This window comes from Dendrobates tinctorius, unplaced genomic scaffold (genome assembly GCF_039654945.1).
Source record: "Dendrobates tinctorius isolate UK_male_01 unplaced genomic scaffold, ASM3965494v1 ptg000038l, whole genome shotgun sequence".
In the NCBI taxonomy this organism is placed as follows: Eukaryota; Metazoa; Chordata; class Amphibia; order Anura; family Dendrobatidae; genus Dendrobates; species Dendrobates tinctorius.
In genome coordinates, this window is record NW_027361706.1 from 9,025,087 (window position 1) to 9,049,310 (window position 24,224).

Genomic DNA, 24,224 nt, shown 5'->3' on the forward strand with positions numbered 1-24,224 from the left:
TGTCCTTGACTGTTCTCACCATTCTTCTTCTCTGCCTTTCTGATAGTTTTCTTGGCCTGCCACTTCTGGGCTTAACAAGAACTGTACCTGTGTTCTTCCATTTCCTTACTATGTTCCTCACAGTGGAAACTGACAGGTTAAATCTCTGAGACAACTTTTTGTATCCTTCCCCTGAAAAGCTATGTTGAATAATCTTTGTTTTCAGATCATTTGAGAGTTGTTTTGAGGAGCCCATGATGCCACTCTTCATAGGAGAATCAAATAGGAGAACTACCTGCAAGTGGCCACCTTAAATACCTTTTCTCATGATTTGATACACCTGGCTATGAAGTTCAAAGCTCAATGAGGTTACAAAACCAATTTAGTGCTTCAGGAAGTCAGTAAAAAGTAGTTAGGAGTGTTCAAATCAAGAAAATGATAAGGGTGCCCATACTTTTGCACCAGTCAAATTTTGTTTAAATGCAGATTGCACATTTTCTGTTAGTACAATAAACCTCATTTGAATCCAGAAATATAATTGAGTCCATCAGTTATTAGATATATGAAACTGAAATAGCTGTTGCAAAAACCAAAATTGCTATTAAGAAAAAAGGTTAACATTAATAGGGGTGCCCAAACTTTTACATATGACTGTATTTTCCCCAGTGTATGTATACCACTAGAAACTAGTGAAGAGTGGAAAAGATGATTCTTAAAAACTCCATTACATCCACATTCAATAAATTGGATGGATGAGTACGTTTCTTACTGACTCAATTATCACCTTCAATTCATTTCCAAACATTCCCTGTTTCTGTTAATGCACATAATCAATCCTATAGGAACAATGGGAAGTCATTCATACAGCCAGGTACAAATCTTGAAAATGCTTTAGAGTAATAAAAATTTAATGAGAAAGGGGAATTACGTCAAATAAAGCCGGATCTTGGGATTTAAGTGTATGATAATCTGTGTCATATCATTTGTTGATAATATCACCGGAGACTTTACATCTATAAGAATAAAGCCATGATAAGTCATAGCTGGTAAAACACACAGTGGGGAAGGGACCTGGCTGTGAATCCTACCAAATTAGCTCATTCTGAAAGGCAGAGATGGCTGAAGAAGATATCCAACAGCTGATGATGAACTTCAGCAATGGGGTGAGCGAGGCTGAAAAGGTCCTCATGCCCAGGATCGGTTACACCATCTTAGCTATGATAATGGCCGTATTTTGTACTGCATCTATAATCCTCAATGTTTCAGTCATTATAGTGACAGTGAAATATCGGCATCTGCGGCACCCCATCAACTACTCCTTAGTCAACCTTGCAGTAGCCGACCTAGGTGTGACCATCCTGGGAGGTCTACTGACCGTAGAAACCAACGCGGTTGGCTACTTCAACCTCGGAAGAGTCGGCTGCGTCATAGAAGGGTTTGCTGTGGCATTTTTTGGTGAGTAATTTCCCCTTATAATATTATATCATATTATATATATATGTAGAAATTATGCTACCCTAAAAATTTTCCAAAACAGAAGTATAAAGTAACACAACATCTGGATAATAAAATTGCAACGAAAAGCTACAGGATCCAGAAATGCACCAAAAATGTCGGAAACATGTTTTTGACTATGCGATTTTCATCTCTTTTTGGTATGTCACGTTTTACATAAAGCTGTTTTGTTTTTGATACTTCCTGGTATATGGCTTTAACAAAACTACATTGATACAGTCCTATAAAAAAAAAACCTAAAGAAATGAACTGGGATACAGACTGGTGTGTATGCAGCATGTAAGCACACGTTCATACTGGTCACTGAACATAAAAAAAACAAAGACAGAAGCATAATGATTGCATACCCTGCAGTAAATCAATAGTGCATGAAAATAATATAGGGTACTTAGTTATCATGTTTTTTTATTAAAAAAAAAATGCAAAAGCCATCCCACCTCTTCACGGTGACCGTAATTTGGACAGTCCTAATTAATATTAAAAACCTTTCCGTTTGTCAAGTGACATGCATATAGATAAGGATTGAGAAGGACTGGGCCCAACTAGTGCCCACACAGTCATGGGGAACCACATCAATATAATGTCCAGCTTAAGAAAATTGATACAGGCTGTGGAGACACAGCATTGTATCTTAATTAACCACATGACTATTTCTAGCAAGCCAGAAAGAATAGACTGTTATCTATATGTTGACTTTTCAATTGAAACATTTCTAGTCCTATGTGGATTACACGTGTTTCCGAAGCGTAAACACACTAAAATAACATTCATTTTTTTAACTGCGGATTTTCTGCATCTAATGTAATTTTATGGGTAAAATCCAAACATAAAACCCAATGTATTCTCAAGAGAAATTGACATTTATTGGTTTTCCAACATGCACCGCCACCGCAGATAACTAAAAAGCACAGTGGCCATGAGATTGCTATAAATCCCATCCAACATCATTGGAAATGTAAAACGCTGTGTTTTTTTTGCTCAGTAAAAATACACCACCTTAAAAACTCACCAAAAAACTCATCATGGCAACTTAACCTGAGAGTAGATTCACACGACTGATTAAAAAAAAAGCGTCAAGTTTCATTCATGTAAGTGGGACGATTTTGTTTCGCACTTGTCATCCGTTTTTTTCTTACAGCAGCTATTAGTAACATACAGGACCATTTTGTTTCCTAGGTTACAGAATTGCAATGTATCTGTAAAACTCAGGTGCTCTATTATGGCATCCGATTTTTTTCCTCGCGCCCATAGACTTGAATGTGTGAGACTCATCCGATTTAAGGTACAAACTGATGCACGCTGCAACATATTTCACAGATTCGGTTAATGAAAAATATCGGTCATTTTCACCTCCCCATTGAATAACATTGATCCGAGTGTGCTCCATTTTTTTTTTATGGAGATCACTGGGACTAAAAATATGGTCGCGTGAACGAGCCCTAAAGGGAAGTATCTGCACTTGATTTCCTAACATCTGTTCTACCAAAATCGTATCACACCTGCCCGTAAAGCCCCCAGCACACTAAGCGAGATCCCTGCTGAGTCACAAGTTTTGTGATGCAACAGCGACCTCAGCAGCGATCTCGCTGTGTGTGACACCTATCAGCGACCGCCCCCCCCCCCCCCGCCGGGTATCGCTGATCATGCTCTAATGTCCTGGGCCATTTTTTGATCGTTGGTCTCCTGCTGGCCAGCACGCATCGCTGTAAACAGATGCTGGGAGCTGGTATCCGAGGTAAACAGCAGGTAACTAAGCGTGCGCGTCGCTTAGTTACCTGCTGTGTACCCTGGATACCAGCGTGCTTGCGCTGGGAGCTGGTATCCAGGGTAAACAGCGGGTTTCTAAGCATCGCGCGCTTGTTACCCGCGTCGTCGCTGTCCTGATCTCTGGTGACATCTGCCTGTTTGACAGCTCACCAGCGATCATGTAGCGACACACCAGTGATCCTGACCAGGTCGTATCGTTGTCGGGATGGCTGGTGAGTCGCTATGTGTGACGGGAGCTTTAGAAAAACACCACAGTGATGAAGACTTTGGACGAAACCTGCGCCGGGCCGTGCCGATACATTTTATTGTTTATGAATAATAAGCACATACTGTATAATGCAGAACGTGCAAGGCAAATACCGTATACTAAAATCACAGGCTTCGTTATGCAGAATCAGCTCCTATAAATGATATAATCAATAGGTATGCAAAAAAGTCACTAAAAAAAAAACAAGAAATTTGTCTGATAAGGTGCGGAACACCTGGAGATTAAAATAATTTCCCTAAAGTAACTCAGATTAATCACAAGATGGCATAATAGAAAAGATATTGCACAAGTGTCAATAGATTAAGGCAGCCTTTAAAAGCCAAACTATGTAAAATTTTCAATGATGCCCAATTGGAAAATTGATTTTTAGCCCAAAAACACATGCATTTAAATTTAAAAAAAGCAAAACTATGACCAAAAGTGTCCTTACCATTAAAAAAGTCACTCAATCTACCTTTCCATTGTTTTCTCACTGTCATATAACATTAAAATAAGTACAAAATGAGGGGCCACATGAGAGACTGTGACTGCTGTGGAGGGCCGAACCAATTGGCTGAAATTAATTCCTATTAATATCAATATTATCACATTAATTACAATTATTATTTTTTATAAATATTAATTGTATGATTTAATATTGAGTAGAAGTAAGTATGCTGACATTCCCTATATACTATGAGTCCACACACAGCCCCCTCTATACAGAGTATGTGCCCCCCATACACACATTTCAGCAGGTTTTTTTGCTATTTAATCTGAGAGCCGCATGATGTAGGGACAGAGAGCTTTATTCCAGGGATGTGTCACTTGCTCAGCAACTTGCTGTAGTTTCAATACAATCAGTGTTTTATCAGCTGGAGATCATCATTAGAGGACTAGGTGTCACCAACTAATCTGTGTAACGCCACCCCCAACACTGATTGGCAGCTTGGTGACAGTGTACACTGGAAGCTGCCAATCAGGGGTGTGGGCGGGGTTATGCAGAGCTCAGCAGTCTACATCTACAGCAGAGAAAACAGGGATTCTATCAAACCTGCAGCAAGCAGCCCAGTAAGTAACACATCGCTAAAATCAGTCTCTCAACCCCTACATAATACTGCTCTCAGATTACATAGCAAAATGTGCTGATGGATTCCCTTTGATAGAATATACTAACCAATCTAACGCCAGCCCTGGGTATTGATTTTAATTGAGAATCCTGAGATTTGAACTCTGAACTGATGGGTGCTTACTATATAAATGACCATCTAGGGTGGACAGCAGGCTTGATTCTAAGGGGTAACTTTTCTTCTTGTGGAGAGTGACACTCCTGGCTTGCCAGTGTCATGAGGCTATGTGCACACGTAGTTGGAAGTGTTGCGGATATTTCCACTCGGATTTTGAAAAATCCACAGGTAAATCCGCAGGTCAAAAGACCTGCAGTTTACCTGCGAACTGGCCTGTGGTTTAGCCCTGCGGTTTCACACCTCACAATGGAGAAGGTGTGAAACCGCAGCGGAATCCGCACAAAGAATTGACATGCTGCGGATTTGAACCCGCAGCAAATCCGCGTGGAAAAATCCGCAGCATGTGCACAGCGTTTTTGGCTTTACCATTGAAAACAATCCTACTGTACAATGCAGCAGAAACTGCTGCGGATCCGCAGGGCCAGAAATGCTGCGGATCCGGAGCAGAATCTGCACCGTGTGCACATAGCCTGAGACTTATATGCCATGTATGACTTACAAACCTCCTTATACTGCCATGCCAGACATGTCACTCATCTCAAAGAAAAATGTTACCCCTTATATCCCAGTTGGAAACCTCTCATACAGCCAAATCAGATCTCATGCTTTGCACTTAGCAGGGGTAACACCCTGAAACATGTGTCTGCAAATTGAGATTCTGGTTTGACTTTTATCCTACGTCATGTGGCAAGGCTCATTCATATACCGATGATTTCTCCATCGCCGACGGAGCCGCCATTCCTTCCCTCCTTTATGGCTTGCCCCCCTCCCGTAGAAAGTAATGTAAGACATTGGCATATAATGTAACGTTCTTCCAATCTCGTTCCTTGGGCTAATCACATTGCGGGCTCACGGGGAATATGTCATATTATTTGAAGGCATCTTACAAATATTTAGAATTTTAAATCCGTGACTTTGAATATTCTCCATTTCTCTCATTTAATAACCCTATGAATTCACGTTAGAAAATCGTTCCGAGGCTTCCTTTATGGTAAACACAGATAGTGTTATTAAATCCAGCGTAATGTTCACCATCAGTCCAGAGCTAATATGAAGTAACCTTTCCAGACATTTGTTCTTTAATACTGCCGGTAAGAAAAGTTAATTTGATTTTTTTCAGCTTAGTGTGACACATATCTTTCATTTTACAAGCCGTAAATTCATTTTATAAAGCCATTTACCTCTTCTTCTGGAAAGCCTACCGGAATTTTGAGCAGTCCGTCTCGTGGGTTTATACGCAGGAGCTAGGACTGATCTTCCAGGCTACACGCTATAAATTTGCTCCGGAGACTATTAGACATAAACTGAAGGTATAAAACTGGAATGGTTACAAGAGGACCAGCGACTTCAGCTTCTTGGCCGTCTCCATAAATCACACATTGTACTGAACTTCCACAGAGCTGATGTGCAGAGCGATAAATCCAGGCATCCGATGTGCTTAATATACTATTAAATACCATCTAGACAGACATTAAAGAACATCCATCTACAACATACATCCGTTGCAACTTAATAGATGGATAGTTCTTATAAAAATAAGGACTTTTGCAATTTACTGCGTATTCAAATTTACAGCCGTTCTCGAGATATTAACACTTTTGTTTGCAGCTTGTTGCCTAGGAGACCGACCACCGCTGTTGTCGTCCGGCTTTAGAGTGCTGACCTCGTCCGGCTTGTAAGCGCCGACCTGAAGCTGGGCAGAATAAGTAATGTCAGCAATCCCAGCCAGTTTCAAAACAGTGTCAACAGAAAACAGCTTGTAAGCGCCGCATATGTTCTACTGTCTAGCAGCGGTGGTCGGTCTCCAAGGCAACGAGCGATGAATAAAAGTGTTAATATCTCAACAACGGCTGAAAATTTTAACAAGTAGTAAATTGCAAAATGGCTTGTCTTTCTAAGCACTATCCGATAACACCCCTATATGAACCTTTTAGATCAGGGATTTTAGACTGTTTGCGATGTTCCGTGAAAAGTTTGAAAAGATTTGTACTATCGCTAAAAACAAAAGTTTTCCTTAAACATATTCAAGCACTAAAGGTCGCTACTCATTTTAGAAAAAATGTTTGACCAAGGTCTCATTCTATTTCTCACACGTGAAAAAAAAAAAATCAGGACCACATTTTCATCAGCGTTTGGTCAGTTTTTTACATCAGTAATTTTTGCATATGTAAAAACAAAATATATATAAATAAAGTTGGCAAAATCTCCTATCCATCACAATGTGAAAAATACACAACACACGGAAGGCAGCAATATAAAAAGGTATGGACGACTATGATCCACCAATCAAAAGTTGACATTTCTCCGTGATTTTTTTTTTTACAGAAACGCCGTGGGCAAAAAAAAAAAAAAAAAAACACGTGAGCAGCTCAATAAACTAAAATAACGTACGTGAGAAACGAGGATAGAACTCGTATCCAAAAACCTGACATCTAAATGAGCCCTTTTTAGCAACAGCAAATCCCTTGGTGAAACACTTGGTAGATAAAGCTATGCCCTTAGGCCTCATTCAGACGTCCATTTTTCACATACGTGTTCTATCTGTGTTTTTCATAGAACCCATTGTAGTCTATGGGTCTGTTCACGTGACTGTGCTTTGACCCGAGTTATTAATCAAACTCATCTATTCAGATCAATGGGTCCATAAAACAAAAATGGAAAGCACATGAATGCACTGTTGATTTTTTTACTGTTTACAAGGCCTCGTTCACACGTCCAATTTTCCCACATCTGATAAAAACGGTCAGATTATTCTAATCACTCTTTAATCAAATTGTGATTTGAGTGTCGTCAGTTTTTGTCGTATGTGGAGAGAAAAAAAAAAAACAGTTTCTCCACCGCCTCCATTCTGACAGTCCACGAAAATCGAAACCCACTCGAATGCCATCCAAGTGTAGTCTGATTTTTTTCATGGCCCCCTAGACTTGCATTGCCGATTTTGATCCGACATCGTGATATTTTCCACGGACTACTTGGTCTCTGAGGAAAAAATTGGACACGAGCACAGCCTCATAAAATATCATAAGTTCCTGGGCAGGGGAGGGATCGAAAAAGAGTATACAGACAAGACATATGCTGATTTCTGTGAGGTAAAACAGATAAGGAAATGTTTTACCTCACAGAAAGCAGCAGCTGCGATTTTTTTTTTTCCTTGGACAGAGGAAAAAAATCAGACGTGCACAGCTCCGTGGTCCGAGTACGATCTGATGTTTTGTCGGATCACATTCAGACTGAAAATATGGTCGTCTCCTCAAACCCTTATAGGCATGTATACATTGGGTCAGGACCCCCGTGGCCAGTCTGTTCTTCTCGGACCACAAATTCAGCTCTAGCCACGTTTCCATGTGAAGAATATACCGGCTGTCATTCCTTATCATTACCTGTTGTTGTCTTTTTTGCAGGTATCACTGCCCTTTGCACAATTGCTGTCATAGCTGTGGATCGTGTCTTTGTAGTATGTAAACCTATGGGGACCCTGACCTTCACCCCGAGACAGGCCGTGGCGGGCATAGCTGTGGCCTGGACTTGGTCCTTCATATGGAATACTCCACCTCTCTTTGGCTGGGGCAGCTATCAGCTGGAAGGAGTCGAAACGTCCTGCGCCCCTGACTGGTACAGCACGGACCCGGTCAATATGTCCTACATCCTAAGCTTTTTCTGCTTTTGCTTTGCAATCCCGTTCCTTATAATCATGGCCTCTTACGGATACCTCGTGTGGACTCTGCGGCAGGTAATCACTCCCATCATTTCACCAAGTTCCTCTGCATTGCATCTCATCTTTTGCCTTCTGAACACAGCAGGGTTTATGGTATTTTTGGCCAACTTTCTACTTATCATAACATTGAGTTTCGAGCCGATAAGTTAGGCCGGGGTCACAGTAGCGTGTGCAATGCGAGAAACTCACGCAAGTCTCTCGCATCAATACCCGGCATGTATTTCTATGCAGCCGCACACTCCGATCCGAGTCCCGGCGGCAGTGCCGGGTATTGATGCGATGGACTCGCGAGAGTTTCTCACATTGCACACGCTAGTCTTACCCCGGCCTTAGTCCGAGTGCGCCGTGCAAGCACTTTGCTAGTCTCCTCCAACTCTGTTTCAGACTCGGCGTTACTTATCAACACATTGCTAAGTATCCAAAAAATTGCGATCAGTGAGTCGTTTTCAGAACTCTGAACGCTTGCCCACGTTTCCTTACAAAATTGTTTCAGAAACGTTCCATATTCCGTCATACAATTTTCTAAAATATTGCAAAATTTTTCTTAAATCACTTCCCTTTTTTTTTGTTCCTTGTGGTACTGGTTTCCATTTTTTGTGCCAAATTTTTCAAAATCACAAATTTTGCGCCAAGTCAAAAATGGTCTTTAATCGATGTTGTACATTTGCAGAGCAAGAAGTCATGTATTCTGAAAAACAATGCAAAATTAGAGCAAAAAAAAATTTCTGACTATCTAAAAAAATTTAATTCAGGTCTATGCAGAGTGCACACAGAAAGCTGCCAATCAGTGGTGTGGGCGGGGTTATACAGGGCTCAGCATTCCGAGCTCTGCTAGATCTGCAGCAGAGAAACCAGGGACTGTATCAAAATGACAGCATGTAGATCAGCAAGTGACACATCGCTGGAATCAGGGTGTGACGGACTCAGCTCCTGCTGAGCCCATTTTTTGAGTGGACCCTCTGGGTCGTGGCACCCACCCACCGAGGGCGAGCTGACCTTGTGAGAATCCACCCCCTATACAGGGAGTGTCAGGGGCAAGACCAAGGGGGTGAGCCACCACGACTGCTGGGACCAGACGGCCGGCTCAGGGGACACTAGACGAGTGTCTGACGACAAGGACGAGCAGGAAGCAAGACGAGACTAGACGTAGGTGCAAGGTATCTTCATTAGAATAACACAAGATCACATACAGAGAAAACAAGCAAAACGTGCAAGGTGCGCGCGTGGGCACGCCAAGGTCCATAACATGGTACGTGCCAGATGGCACGCCTAGGCACAGGTAATGGCAAGATGGCATCGGACTCCGGACTGCTGGCAAACCGACAGGGTCCAGGGATCAGGCTGCGGACGTCAGCTCCGGACATCAGGCCGCAGTCATCTGGTTCCGGACCTCTGGCAACGGTCGGCAGGTTCCGGGCATCCGGCAGGCAAACCAGGGTTCAGGCAAGGAGGCACGACAGATATCCAAGCAGGGTGCGTGTTTAGGGAACACGCCAAGGTCCAAGGCTAGGTGCATGTGTAGGGGACACGCCAGGGTTCAAGGCTAGGTGCATGTGTAGGGGACACGCCAGGGTTCAAGGCTAGGTGCATGTGTAGGGGACACGCCAGGGTTCACAAACGAGACAGGGTGCGTGTGTAGAGCCACGCCAAAGCATAGGATAAGACAGAGTGCGTGTAGAGACACGCCAAGGTACAAGACAGAGTGCGTGTAGAGACACGCCAAGGTACAAGACAGAGTGCGTGTAGAGACACGCCAAGGTACAAGACAGAGTGCGTGTAGAGACACGCCAAGGTACAAGACAGAGTGCGTGTAGAGACACGCCAAGGTACAAGACAGAGTGCGTGTAGAGACACGCCAAGGTACAAGACAGAGTGCGTGTAGAGACACGCCAAGGTACAAGACAGAGTGCGTGTAGAGACACGCCAAGGTACAAGACAGAGTGCGTGTAGAGACACGCCAAGGTACAAGACAGAGTGCGTGTAGAGACACGCCAAGGTACAAGACAGAGTGCGTGTAGAGACACGCCAAGGTACAAGACAGAGTGCGTGTAGAGACACGCCAAGGTACAAGACAGAGTGCGTGTAGAGACACGCCAAGGTACAAGACAGAGTGCGTGTAGAGACACGCCAAGGTACAAGACAGAGTGCGTGTAGAGACACGCCAAGGTACAAGACAGAGTGCGTGTAGTGACACGCCAAGGTTCAAGGCAGGGTGCGTGCTAGGAGCCACGCCAGGTTCAGGGCAGGGTGCGTGCTAGTAGCCACGCCAGGGTTCAAGGCAGGGTGCGTGCTAGGAGCCACGCCAGGGCACAAGGAAGGGCTGCATGCTAGGAGCCACGCAGGGGGCACGCCACACTGGCCAGTACACACGGCTGTACACAAACACGTGGCACTTACCACGGCACAGGAGACGGCCAAGGGGAACCCACGCCGGGGTTCAATGCAAGGACAAGGCAGGGAACAAGGCAAGGAATACAGGCAGAAACAGAGCGAGGACAGAGTCTAGCAGCGGAGCGTAGGCAGAAGCCCAGAGCCGGGCCAAGGGAAGACCTTGGGACTAGACAAAGAAACGAGCACTAAGGAGAGGAGAAATGGTGCGTGTGCCAGGGAGCACTACAGAGCACCATAGGAGAGAGCGAGGCAGAGCAAGCAAAGACTGAGACCATAGGGAGGAACACAAAGCAAGGAATAGCAAGGCAGAGAACACAGGGAGGACTACAAGTCAAAGCATAGCAAAAGCAAGACATGGCAAAACAGGCGAGGCAGAGAACAAAGGAAGGACTACAAGTCAAAGCATAGCTAAGGCGAGACATAGCAAAACAGACTAAGACAAAGAACAGCAGAAGGACTACAAGGCAAAGACAAACATGGCACGAGAGACAACACAAGACATGGCACAAGACAAGAGGCGGAATACGAGCACGGAGCGTGTGCAGACGCACTACAGAGCAAAGTGCAAGGGCACAGAATAGAGGGAGCAACCCCACAGACCCAGAGCCTTGCAGGGAAGCAACACAATAATCAGGCCCTGAGCATAGGAAGAGGCGGCCTGATATAGGGCATAGCACCTCCTCCTCCAGGTCAGGACCAGGGGAGAACTTCCGGGATTCTAGACATGACGAGATGATAGCAGAACCAGACAGTGCAGGATCTTAGGAAACGTCACATGATCAGGGTTTCAGACATGACGAGATGATCACCGAACCAACCAGTGCAGGATCCTAGGAAGAACACATGATCCGGGATTCTAGACATGACGAGATGATTGCAGAACCAGACAGTGCAGGATCTTAAGAAACATCACATGATCAAGGACTCCAGACATGACGAGAAGATCACAGAAGGCAGAGCAGAAACGCAGGGATCCTGCAGCTCAGACATGAGGTGAGTCTGCACACAGCTCTAGCGAACATGCAGGACAGCAGACAAAACATGCGCATGCACATCGCTCCAGGAGTTCTTGAGACAAACAGACATGGCAGACGTGACAGTACCCCCCTCTTTAAGCCCCCTCTCACCGGGGCTGGAAAGAAGAAAAAAAAAAAAAAATTTTCTTCGGCAGAAACCAGAGTTTAGTACAAACCACTCCAACAATGTTGATCCGACATCTGAAACGGACACCTGCACCGGTCAAGACACAGGAGCCGCTAACGAGACATGAAGATCCAGTGGGGAGGACTGCGGTTAGACAAGCAAGTCTTCTTACTCTGGCAGCCATCATTTCCAAATGAGTCCAGAGGTCAAGGGCCAGGTCTGATTTACATCAGAAGAGTGGCCGGGGTACCGCCATATTCAGGAGAGTCCAGGAGACAGAGCAGATCAGATTCTATAACAGACGGGTCATCAGACGGGTAGCCGAGGTACCAGCGGAGTCCATGGCCTGATTAACTGTGACGGACTCAGCTCCTGCTGAGCCCATTTTTTGAGTGGACCCTCTGGGTCGTGGCACCCACCCACCGAGGGCGAGCTGACCTTGTGAGAATCCACCCCCTATACAGGGAGTGTCAGGGGCAAGACCAAGGGGGTGAGCCACCACGACTGCTGGGACCAGACGGCCGGCTCAGGGGACACTAGACGAGTGTCTGACGACAAGGACGAGCAGGAAGCAAGACGAGACTAGACGTAGGTGCAAGGTATCTTCATTAGAATAACACAAGATCACATACAGAGAAAACAAGCAAAACGTGCAAGGTGCGCGCGTGGGCACGCCAAGGTCCATAACATGGTACGTGCCAGATGGCACGCCTAGGCACAGGTAATGGCAAGATGGCATCGGACTCCGGACTGCTGGCAAACCGACAGGGTCCAGGGATCAGGCTGCGGACGTCAGCTCCGGACATCAGGCCGCAGTCATCTGGTTCCGGACCTCTGGCAACGGTCGGCAGGTTCCGGGCATCCGGCAGGCAAACCAGGGTTCAGGCAAGGAGGCACGACAGATATCCAAGCAGGGTGCGTGTTTAGGGAACACGCCAAGGTCCAAGGCTAGGTGCGTGTGTAGGGGACATGCCAGGGTTCAAGGCTAGGTGCGTGTGTAGGGGACACGCCAGGGTTCAAAGCGAGGTGCGTGTGTAGGGGACACGCCAAGGTTCACAAACGAGACAGGGTGCGTGTGTAGAGCCACGCCAAAGCATAGGATAAGACAGAGTGCGTGTAGAGATACGCCAAGGTACAAGACAGAGTGCGTGTAGAGACACGCCAAGGTACAAGACAGAGTGCGTGTAGAGACACGCCAAGGTACAAGACAGAGTGCGTGTAGAGACACGCCAAGGTACAAGACAGAGTGCGTGTAGAGACACGCCAAGGTACAAGACAGAGTGCGTGTAGTGACACGCCAAGGTACAAGACAGAGTGCGTGTAGAGACACGCCAAGGTACAAGACAGAGTGCGTGTAGAGACACGCCAAGGTACAAGACAGAGTGCGTGTAGAGACACGCCAAGGTACAAGACAGAGTGCGTGTAGAGACACGCCAAGGTACAAGACAGAGTGCGTGTAGAGACACGCCAAGGTACAAGACAGAGTGCGTGTAGAGACACGCCAAGGTACAAGGCAGGGTGCGTGCTAGTAGCCACGCCAGGGTTCAAGGCAGGGTGCGTGCTAGGAGCCACGCCAGGGCACAAGGAAGGGCTGCATGCTAGGAGCCACGCAGGGGGCACGCCACACTGGCCAGTACACACGGCTGTACACAAACACGTGGCACTTACCACGGCACAGGAGACGGCCAAGGGGAACCCACGCCGGGGTTCAATGCAAGGACAAGGCAGGGAACAAGGCAAGGAATACAGGCAGAAACAGAGCGAGGACAGAGTCTAGCAGCGGAGCGTAGGCAGAAGCCCAGAGCCGGGCCAAGGGAAGACCTTGGGACTAGACAAAGAAACGAGCACTAAGGAGAGGAGAAATGGTGCGTGTGCCAGGGAGCACTACAGAGCACCATAGGAGAGAGCGAGGCAGAGCAAGCAAAGACTGAGACCATAGGGAGGAACACAAAGCAAGGAATAGCAAGGCAGAGAACACAGGGAGGACTACAAGTCAAAGCATAGCAAAAGCAAGTCATGGCAAAACAGGCGAGGCAGAGAACAAAGGAAGGACTACAAGTCAAAGCATAGCTAAGGCGAGACATAGCAAAACAGACTAAGACAAAGAACAGCAGAAGGACTACAAGGCAAAGCAAGGCAAAGACAAACATGGCACAAGAGACAACACAAGACATGGCACAAGACAAGAGGCGGAATACGAGCACGGAGCGTGTGCAGAGGCGCACTACAGAGCAAAGTGCAAGGGCACAGAATAGAGGGAGCCCCCCCCCCCCCACAGACCCAGAGCCTTGCAGGGAAGCAACACAATAATCAGGCCCTGAGCATAGGAAGAGGCGGCCTGATATAGGGCATAGCACTTCCTCCTCCAGGTCAGGACCAGGGGAGAACTTCCGGGATTCTAGACATGATGAGATGATAGCAGAACCAGACAGTGCAGGATCTTAGGAAACGTCACATGATCAGGGTTTCAGACATGACGAGATGATCACCGAACCAACCAGTGCAGGATCCTAGGAAGAACACATGATCCGGGATTCTAGACATGACGAGATGATTGCAGAACCAGACAGTGCAGGATCTTAAGAAACATCACATGATCAAGGACTCCAGACATGACGAGAAGATCACAGAAGGCAGAGCAGAAACGCAGGGATCCTGCAGCTCAGACATGAGGTGAGTCTGCACACAGCTCTAGCGAACATGCAGGACAGCAGACAAAACATGCGCATGCACATCGCTCCAGGAGTTCTTGAGACAAACAGACATGGCAGACATGGCGGACGTGACACAGGGTCTCCGTCGCTACATCATGCTGCTTTCAGATTACATAAAACCTGGTGACAGATTCCATTTAAGTAAAAAATATGTCCCCAAAGGTAGACAATCCCTAATGCAAAATCTATACCAAGGTCCTCGCTTACGATGTATATCACTGGTAGTAGAGGATCTATAGGGGAACATTGGGCACCAGGCTATAACCTCAGCTCCTCCCTTTTGTTACTTTATTAGCTCAGCTTAGTTATTAGGGAATTATCATAGCAGTTTTCTGACTATGGAGGAGTTAAAAGAGTTGGATAATTTTAGCTAAAGAACAAGAAAGAAGGAGAATAAAATTAACATAATGGGTGAACTGTGACAGAGAAAAAAAAATCTGACAGATTATGGGTAAAAAGTTGAAAAGAAATGAAAGGTAATAATTACTGTATGACGATAACAGAACCAGAAATGAGACCTTGTATGTCTCTCCAATTCCACTTCAATTTTTTACCTGTGAAATTTGCAGTAAAAGTTTAACAATTACACTGTATATATAATATATACTCAATATAATATATAAGTTAACATGCGCATATATACATAACGTATATATGTCTGTATGTGCTTGCCATCACTCAAAATTATTCAATCCCCAATCCTATTGCCATTTATACACATTTTCTACTTTTTGCAAAATAATAAAACAAATGTAACAATAGATTTCGACATTTTCCACACAAAATGCCACTTTTACTGACTATTGCAGTCTCAGAATAATTCATCCTTTAATGACATGTGACTTTAATACTTAGTAGATAACTTCTGGCTGTTGCAACCTGCTGCAAATACGACGCATATTCAGACACTAGCTTTTAGCAGCGATTCTGAGGACTCTTAACCCATTCCTTATGTGTAAAGGCCTCCAGTTCACTAATATTCTTGGTTTTTTTTTTTTCGCTACAGCCGTCTTCTTCAAACCCCACTTAATATTTTTTCAATGGTGTTGAAGTCAGGCAACTGTGACCGCCATTCCAGAATCTTTCAGGACTGTGAGATATGCTTGTGTTCACTATACTGTGGAAAACTCCAATGATACCCAAACGTCAGCCACTTCACAGACAGCATGATGTTTTTTCCTAACACTTGATTGAATCTATCCTGCTATCCACACACATCCAGTGCTAGAGCAAGCAAAGTAGCTGCAGAATATTACTGAACCCAAACATGCTTCACTGTAGTAATCGTCATGCCACTGCAATGCTTCACTGTAGGCATCACCGAGCCACTACAATGCTTCATTGTAAGCGTCATTGAGCTACCACCATGCTTCTCTGTAGGCATCATTGAGACAACACAATGCTTCACTGGAGCAATCATCAAACTACCACCAGACTTCACTGAAGGAATTACCAAGCCACCACCATGATTCACTAAAGGTATCACCAAGCCACCACCATGCTTGACTGTAGGAATCATGAAGCCACCACTATGCTTCACTGTAGGCATCATGAAGCCACCACCATGCTTAAATGTAGTTATCACAAAGCCACTGCCATCCTTTACTGTAGGCATTACAAATGCACTGCAATGCTTCACTATAGATATCACCAAACCAACACTATGTTTCACTGAAGGCATCACCAAGTCACTGCCATGCTTCACTGTAGACATTATTGAGCCACTGCCATGCTTCACTGTTATGATTGGGTCACCGAGGAGGAAAACAAAACCAAGCTAAGTCACAGGAAACCAGAGAGGTTGGTAACTACGTGGATTGCAGACCCCTGATCCTAACACACAACTAACAGCAGCCGTGGAGCGTACCTACGATGATTCTAGACACCTCGACATGGCCGGAGGACTAAATAAGCCTAAAGCAAGAAAAGGGGAAATCTAAACTGCCCCAGAGCAGACCCCAAAGGAATAGACAGTCCCCCACACATGTATTGACGGTGAAACAAGATGAAAGCACAAACACAGGTAGGAAAATAGGCTGAGCAAACGATGGGGCCCACACTAACTAGAAAGGACAGGAAAGGAAAGATACTGTCTGCAATCACGCCAAAAAACCCTGCAAAAATGTCCAACACTTCTGATAGCAAAAAAACCCTGAAGTCACTAGACTTCACCCACTATATCAGCACTCTGGCATATTCTGAGAACAGAGCAAAAAGAGGCCAATCTAATAAGGGACAAAAAGCAAACTGGCACATACAGTGAAATAAGAGTGGAAATTCAGCACAGCCCCAGCCGGGGCTGGCTGACCACACAAAAAACTGAATAGACCAAACCAAATCAAATGTGATCATTAGCAGAGACAACTTAGCTTGAGAAGGTAGGAACTGAGCTGGAAACTAAGACTTCAGGAGGCAGGAAAAAATCACCAGCATGGGAATAGGGAGTCGGCTGTCTTAAATCCAGTCTGAGACTCCAGATGTCCAATCCTCATCCTCATTATCAGGTGGCAGGTCTCTGTTAATTAGATCAGCTTCATTACCTCCTGCCACCACCAGAGGGAGCCCGGAAAGAGAACTCACAACTCCGCTGTCAGCACAACCAGCTCCCTCACCAGAAACCAGAGGCAGACCAGAAAATGAGTTCACAACACTTCACTATAGGAATTACCAAACTATCACCATGCTTCACTGTAGGATTCATCAAACCACCATTATGCTTCACTGAAGGCATCACCAAGCAACCACCATACTTCAATGTAGCACACATGATGCAATTAATGAAATCCTAAACTATTAGCATCAGGTGTGCTTGAGACAAATGGGTGATCTCATGAGGAATTCTTTTCAGGCGGTTGAATAAGGTCACATTCACCCATTTTTGTGTCATGGTCTGTGATTCACATACCGGCCACAGGTCTCTCGACTCAAACACAACAGACTCATAGGTATATTTGAGGCTGTCAAGTTTGGGTCAGGTGATCCTTGGCCTGTCCGTGTATCTCAATTCCTTACTCTGAAATAATTCTCTCTTTATGGTGGGATTTCCTGTTCCCTCTGGTCTTGATGATTCTATGTCATTAGCCATTCAAGTTGATCGGTGTTTATGTGAACGTAAAACTACACGAGAGGCGTTGCCACCTTTTGAACAAACGTCTGAACCTATGCAATGTGATAGGGTTTTGTCTAGGGCACAACGTCAGGAGTAATAAGCTGTGTTTTTTCTGTGGAGACGCCTCTCATACTATTTCTGTCTGCCCTAAACGAGAGAAACGTTTTGCACACACATTTGCTGTGGGCAGTATACAACCTAAGTTTCTTTTGGCATTTACTCTGATCTGCACCTTATCCACATTTTCCGCTAGGCTTTTGTAGATTCAGGAGCAGCTTTGAATCTGATGGATTTGGACTTTGCTAAACGTTGTGGTTTTCCCATGATACCTCTGCGGATGCCTATTCCTTTGAGGGGTATTGATGCTACTCCTTTGGCGGAGAATAAACCTCAGTTTTGGACCCAGGTGATAATGCGAGTTGCCCCAGACCACCAAGAAAATTGTAAATTTTTGGTGCTCAACAATTTGCATGATACTATTGTTCTGGGTTTTCCCTGGTTGCAAACTCATAATCCAGTTTTGGATTGGAAGTCTGTGTCTGTGGTGAGTTGGGGTTGTCAGTGTGTTCTTAGGGACACTCCTGTTTTCTCCACTTCTCCTCAGTCTCATGATATTCCTGATTATTTGACTGATTTTTCTGATGTATTTAGTGAGAGTAAGTCTGCGTCTTTGCCTCCTCATAGGAGTTATGACTGTGCAATTGAGTTGATGCCTGGGTGTAAATTTCCCAAGGGTCGGCTTTTCAACTTATCAGGACCCGAACAGGATGCTATGCGATCCTATATTAAGGAGTCGTTGGAGAAGGGTCATATTAGACCATCCTCTTCACCCTTAGGTGTGCTGGGTTTTTTTTGTGGCCAAGAAGGATGGTTCATTAAGACCTTGTATTGACTACTATTCCCTTAACAAGATGACGGTTAAATATCAGTACCCGTTACCCCTGATGTCTGATTTATTCTCCAGAGTTAAAAGTGCCGGCTGGTTAACCAAGCTTGACCTCAGGGGGGCGTATAATCTTATTCGTATCAAGCACGGGGATGAATGGAAGACAGCGTTTAATACTCCGGAGGGACATTTTGAGTACCTGGTGATGCCTTTTGGGCTCACTAATGTCCCTTCTGTCTTCCAGTCCTTTATGAATGATATTTTCCGTGACTTTGTGGATAAATTTTTGATCATCTATCTGGATGACATTTTGATCTTTTCCAGTGATTGGGATTCTCATGTGGAACATGTCCGGACTGTGTTCTGGATTTTGAGGGAGAATTCCCTGTTTTTTAAGGGATCAAAATGCCTCTTTGGTGTACAGAGGATTTCATTTTTGGGATTTATTTTGTCTCCGTCGACTATTGAAATGGACCCGGCCAAGGTACAGGCCATTTATGATTGGGTTCAGCACACTTCTTTCAAGGCTCTCCAGAAGTTTTTGGGTTTTGCTCATTTCTATCGTAAATTTATAGGTAATTTCTCTGGTATTGTCAAACCACTGACTAATCTGACCAAGAAGGGCGCTGATGTGCTGAATTGGTCTCCAGAGGCTGTCTCGGCATTTCAGGAGCTTAAGCGGAGATTCACTTCTGCTCCGGTTTTACGACAACCTGATGTCTCACTTCCATTTCAGGTGGAGGTAGATGCTTCTGAGATTGGTGCAGGAGCTGTTTTGTCCCAAAAAGATCCTGTGACTTCTAAAATGAATCCCTGTGCCTTCTTTTCTCGAAAGTTCTCCCCACCTGAACGCAACTATGACATGGGGAATCGGGAATTGTTGGCCATGAAATGGGCATTTGAAGAGTGGAGACATTGGTTGGAGGGAGCTAGACATCAAGTTGTGGTCCTCACTGACCACAAGAATTTGATTTATCTGGAGTCGGCCATACGCTTGAATCCTAGACAGGCTAGATGGGCCTTGTTTTTCATGCGTTTTAATTTTGTGGTCCATAAAGAAGGGGCCCTGCAATGGCTGGGTGCCTCAACCAGCAGAGTGACTGTCCATATCACTGCCAAAAAGTAAGTCCCATGGATAGATGGTCTATTTAAGGAAACTACACCATGGACAAATATATTCAAACCCCCTTATATCTAATTATATAACTCCCCTGATGATTCCCCATTATTGGGGAGGAAACGCGTAGGGAGCTAATACCCCTTCCGAGGACTGGGGGTGACACTATAGGGTCCATTTGGGGCCTGTCCTTGTAAGGGCAGGAGTAATACCTGGGCACGACAGGGAGGACAGGGAAAACTGCATACCTGTAACCCTATTAACCTCCTTTTTCATACACTGTCTTGTGCTGCTACATGGACCCGAATACCCAGTAAGGGACCTCTGAAAAATACGCCGGGGCGCTTATGTCCAGGATTAATGGTGAAACCGAACCATTTTTTTAAATGAGCACTGATACACATGAGCACTATTATGTTTGTTTATGTGTTGTTTATGTGATGTCTTAGATTTTAATGGATTATTAAAGGTTATGTTTTATTTTGAATGGGAATCCTCCAAGCTATTGACATTTAACCCATGAGGCTTACACATGTGGTACTTGTCTTCTCCCACTGCACCCTCATCCAGTAACCCTGATTCCATGAGTGCGGCAATATTTCATCCGTCTCAGTCTCGCTGCAGCTGCGAAACACATTAAAGTTTTGCAAAGTTGTGTTTTATGTCTATAATTACTACTATGGGTGCAATACAAACAACATTAAGATGAAGGAGCGAATGATGCTCATTATTTTCAACAACATGTTACCTTAATAAATGACTTTAAATTGCCAATGCCCCATTTTAATTACCCTTCCTATGTTTTTATATTGCAATGATTTGGAATCTCATAGCCGAACATTTATCCCGTTTTTCCCCCATAAAATGTACATTAATCCACGTCTCCTTTAGAAATGTAAATGAACAGTGGCTGGTTTAATACAAGCCGGCGTTATGGAAGCACTTAGCTGGCGCCAGGGGTACGCTATCAGGGTTACACTTGTTAAAATGGCTTCTATTTAAATGTTCCCCCCGAGGTAAAACATAACTCTGAACCTAAAATTCTTCTAATCTAATCCAATCATCCAGTTTTACTGGAGGAAACTCGATGTGAACTAATGACAACTGCGAGGAAGTAATTATTCTAAGACCATTAATTGTTGCTGGAACTAAAATATGTAAATGTTATATGATGTGGAAAGTAATACATTTAACACACAGTTTAATTTCCTTTAGCTATTTTTTATGCATGTTACCGAAAATGTTGCATATTTTAAATATTGAGGCTTCTGTCATCATCTTTTAATGTTTTTTAACATTTGTTTTCTCCCAAAATTAGTCTTTTGGGGGGCTACTCATTGACATTTGGAACAGCCTCCATTCTGGATTTTATTCTCCAGTAGTCCCTCAACTAAAGTGATTTCAGGAGCTCTTTAGCTTTTTTAGTACTATAAAGTTGCTTATAGATATTAAAATATGATTTGACATCCAAGAACCACTATTAGATCAGAAAAATACAGTACATATAGTAACCCCCCCTAAAACACCTCTTTAAGGAGGACCTATCACTAGGACAAAAGTGGCTAATTTTTGCTCTTATTTTATTCCCACTGATCCCCTGAGTATTCCGGTTTTTATTTTTTTTAAATCCGCTATAAGGTTCCAGAGATATGGGCCTTTTTATTCAGTACTCATTTTTATGATCTTTATAAAAAGGGCGTGGCTCGCAGGATTCTCCGGGGGCGTGTCTTTAGGCTGCACTGGTGAGCACCAATCCCTTAGTAAAGAAAGGCCCATATCTCTGGAACCATATGGCGGATTTAAAAAAAATAAAAAATGCAATACTCAGGGGATCAGCGGGAATAAAATAAGAGCCAAAACTGGCCACATATGACTTGGTGAAATATCCATTTTAACAAGATCACTCCTGACAAGACCAGATTCATTACCTAATTTATTTTTTGCATTTGAACTTTTTCCTCTCCGCCGTCAAAGTGCAATAACTTTTATATTTTTCAGTCAACATAGCCATATGAGGGCGTGTTTTTTGTGTAACAAGTTGTAGTTTTGAATGACAACATTCTCCTTAGCAATATAATGTACTGAAAAACTGGGAAAAAAAACAAGTGCTGTGAAATGATGAAAAAATACTATTTCATGTGATCTCATAGCAGCATAATAAAAACCTGGTTTACTGGGTGCAGCAGTTGCGATACAATCGCTGTTTTTGCTGCTGCAGATCTAGCAGTGCTCAAATGCTGAGCTCTGTATATCTTCGCCCACATCACTGATTGGCTGCTTTCTGTGTACACTGTATATTGGCAGAGAGCTGATAATCAGTGGTGGGGCGTGGTTGGACTGGGAGGCACAAGGCAGCTTGTCCGGTAATGATAATCTCCTTCTGATAAAACTATGATTGTGTTGAAACAGCTAAACACAGCCCAATAAGTAACACGTCACTGGAATTAGGGTCTCTGCCCATTTATTATGATGTTCTTAGATTACATAGTAAAAACCTGCTGACAGATTCCTTATAAGTACAACTATAAAAGATGTCATCAGCTCCCTTGCAAGTAATTCCTCCAGGATCATTGCTGCAGTAGGAGATTTCACTGTATCTTGTTACCAGTAAAAAAATATTCTGTGCTTCCCTTTAGGTGTCCAAACTGGGAGTAGCAGAAGGAGGAACTACCAGCAAAGCCGAGGTCCAAGTCTCCCGCATGGTCCTAGTGATGATCATGGCATTTCTCATCTGCTGGCTCCCATACGCCGCTTTTGCTATGATGGTCGTGGCAAACCCTGGCATGTATATTGACCCAGTAATAGCCACCGTGCCCATGTACCTGACCAAAACCAGCACCGTATATAACCCAATTATATACATATTTATGAATAAGCAGGTAAGAACCCTCATCAGGATCAGTAGGTCCATTTATTGACAACTTTGCAATCAGGGCGGCATCACATCTGACAGATCACAATTAACCAGAACCTTATCGGAGAATTCTGTATTGTTCCTCTGTTGCTCCTCCTGGAAACAGAAAAATGTGTTAATTGGGTGTTACAATTCATCGTATCAGAGCGCCGGGTCCCTACACTATTTAACACTGCGCAATCAGTAGTAAGTGAAGCCGTAGGGACATATCCAGCTGACATGGGGAATAATAACACCTAGTCGCCAATTTACCTATACATTTCCAGGGGAACAGATGGATGACACAATGTAGAGTTATAAGAAAGGGCCTTATTTTTTTCAAATTATGCAAATATTAATTAAAAACTTTAAAGAAATCGTCTACGACTTTAACATTGATGGCCTGTTCTTTGGATAGGCCATCGATGCCTGATCAGCTGTTCCCGGTGTACCGGCGGCCGGAACGGCTTAGTTACGGAGCCCGGCACAGCTCCATTAATGGAATAGTGCCGGGTACTGCACATCCACTCCCTATTGATTCGAATCAGTCTCGGATGTGCAGTATCCGGCCGTGGCCACTATTCCTGCGACAGAACTGTGCAACTCTGCCACCGAGCCAGTTCCGGTCACCGGGAACAGCTGATCAGCGGGAGTACCGGGTGTCACACCCCCATCGATCAGACATTGATGATCCATCCTAAGGACAGGCCATCAATGTTACGGTCACAGACAACCACTTTAAGGAAAACTAATATGGGTGGCTGTAGTTCTTACTATCCAGACTAACTTTTTCACGTCCACTTGTCTCAACAGTTCCAGGAATGTGTGATACCTTTTCTATGCTGTGGTAGGAACCCATGGGCCATCGAGCCATCTGTGTCCGCAGATCAGACGGCATCCCATAACGCAAGCAGCACCAAGTCAAGAAAAGGCCAAGTGTCTCCGGCTTGATATGGGGGTTGCTTGTAGAAATCAATGCGCAATACCCAATGTGGTACAATCCTATTGCGCTTTCTGCATACCCAGCTGACAAACCCCACGTAGGACGGAGGAGCGGAGCACTAGTAGTAACAATGCCAAATAGATACCAGGAATTCTTTGTGAATATTTCAATCTTTTTTTTAACCAAGATTAGTCCGAATATTAATGGTGAATCCTAAAAGTACATAATGGAACGTGCATCGATGACGTGACAGCTGCCGAGATCACCGTACTGCACCAAAGCCTGTTATGTCTGTACATGTATGGAAATGATTGAAAATAAATCAGTATTTTTTTAAAGGGAAATGCAAACTTCATATTTTGTTTGTCTATGTGATTATTGGGATGTTTGGGAATAACGAGCTCTGCACCACTTTCTGAAACTTTTCACTCCTCTTCCAACTTTTGTGTCAACCAGGAAGGGAGGGGCCAATGTAAGGAGGTGAAATACTTAAATAGCCGAATGCACTGTGGTGCCTAAGTAAACGAACACTGCCACCTAGTGACCAGAGATTATAAG

General features: G+C 44.3%; 1 protein-coding gene across 1 annotated transcript; it reads left to right on the forward strand.

The window, feature by feature from the left end:
• The first annotated feature begins 1,121 nt into the window (after positions 1–1,121).
• LOC141088212 (parapinopsin-like) lies at positions 1,122–24,010 on the forward strand. Its single transcript, XM_073574157.1, has 4 exons — positions 1,122–1,434; positions 8,157–8,485; positions 22,467–22,709; positions 23,537–24,010. Exons 1-4 carry the CDS (start codon positions 1,122–1,124, stop codon positions 23,672–23,674), a joined length of 1,023 nt encoding a protein of 340 aa, XP_073430258.1. The 3' UTR covers positions 23,675–24,010.
• Positions 24,011–24,224: the final 214 nt, after the last annotated feature.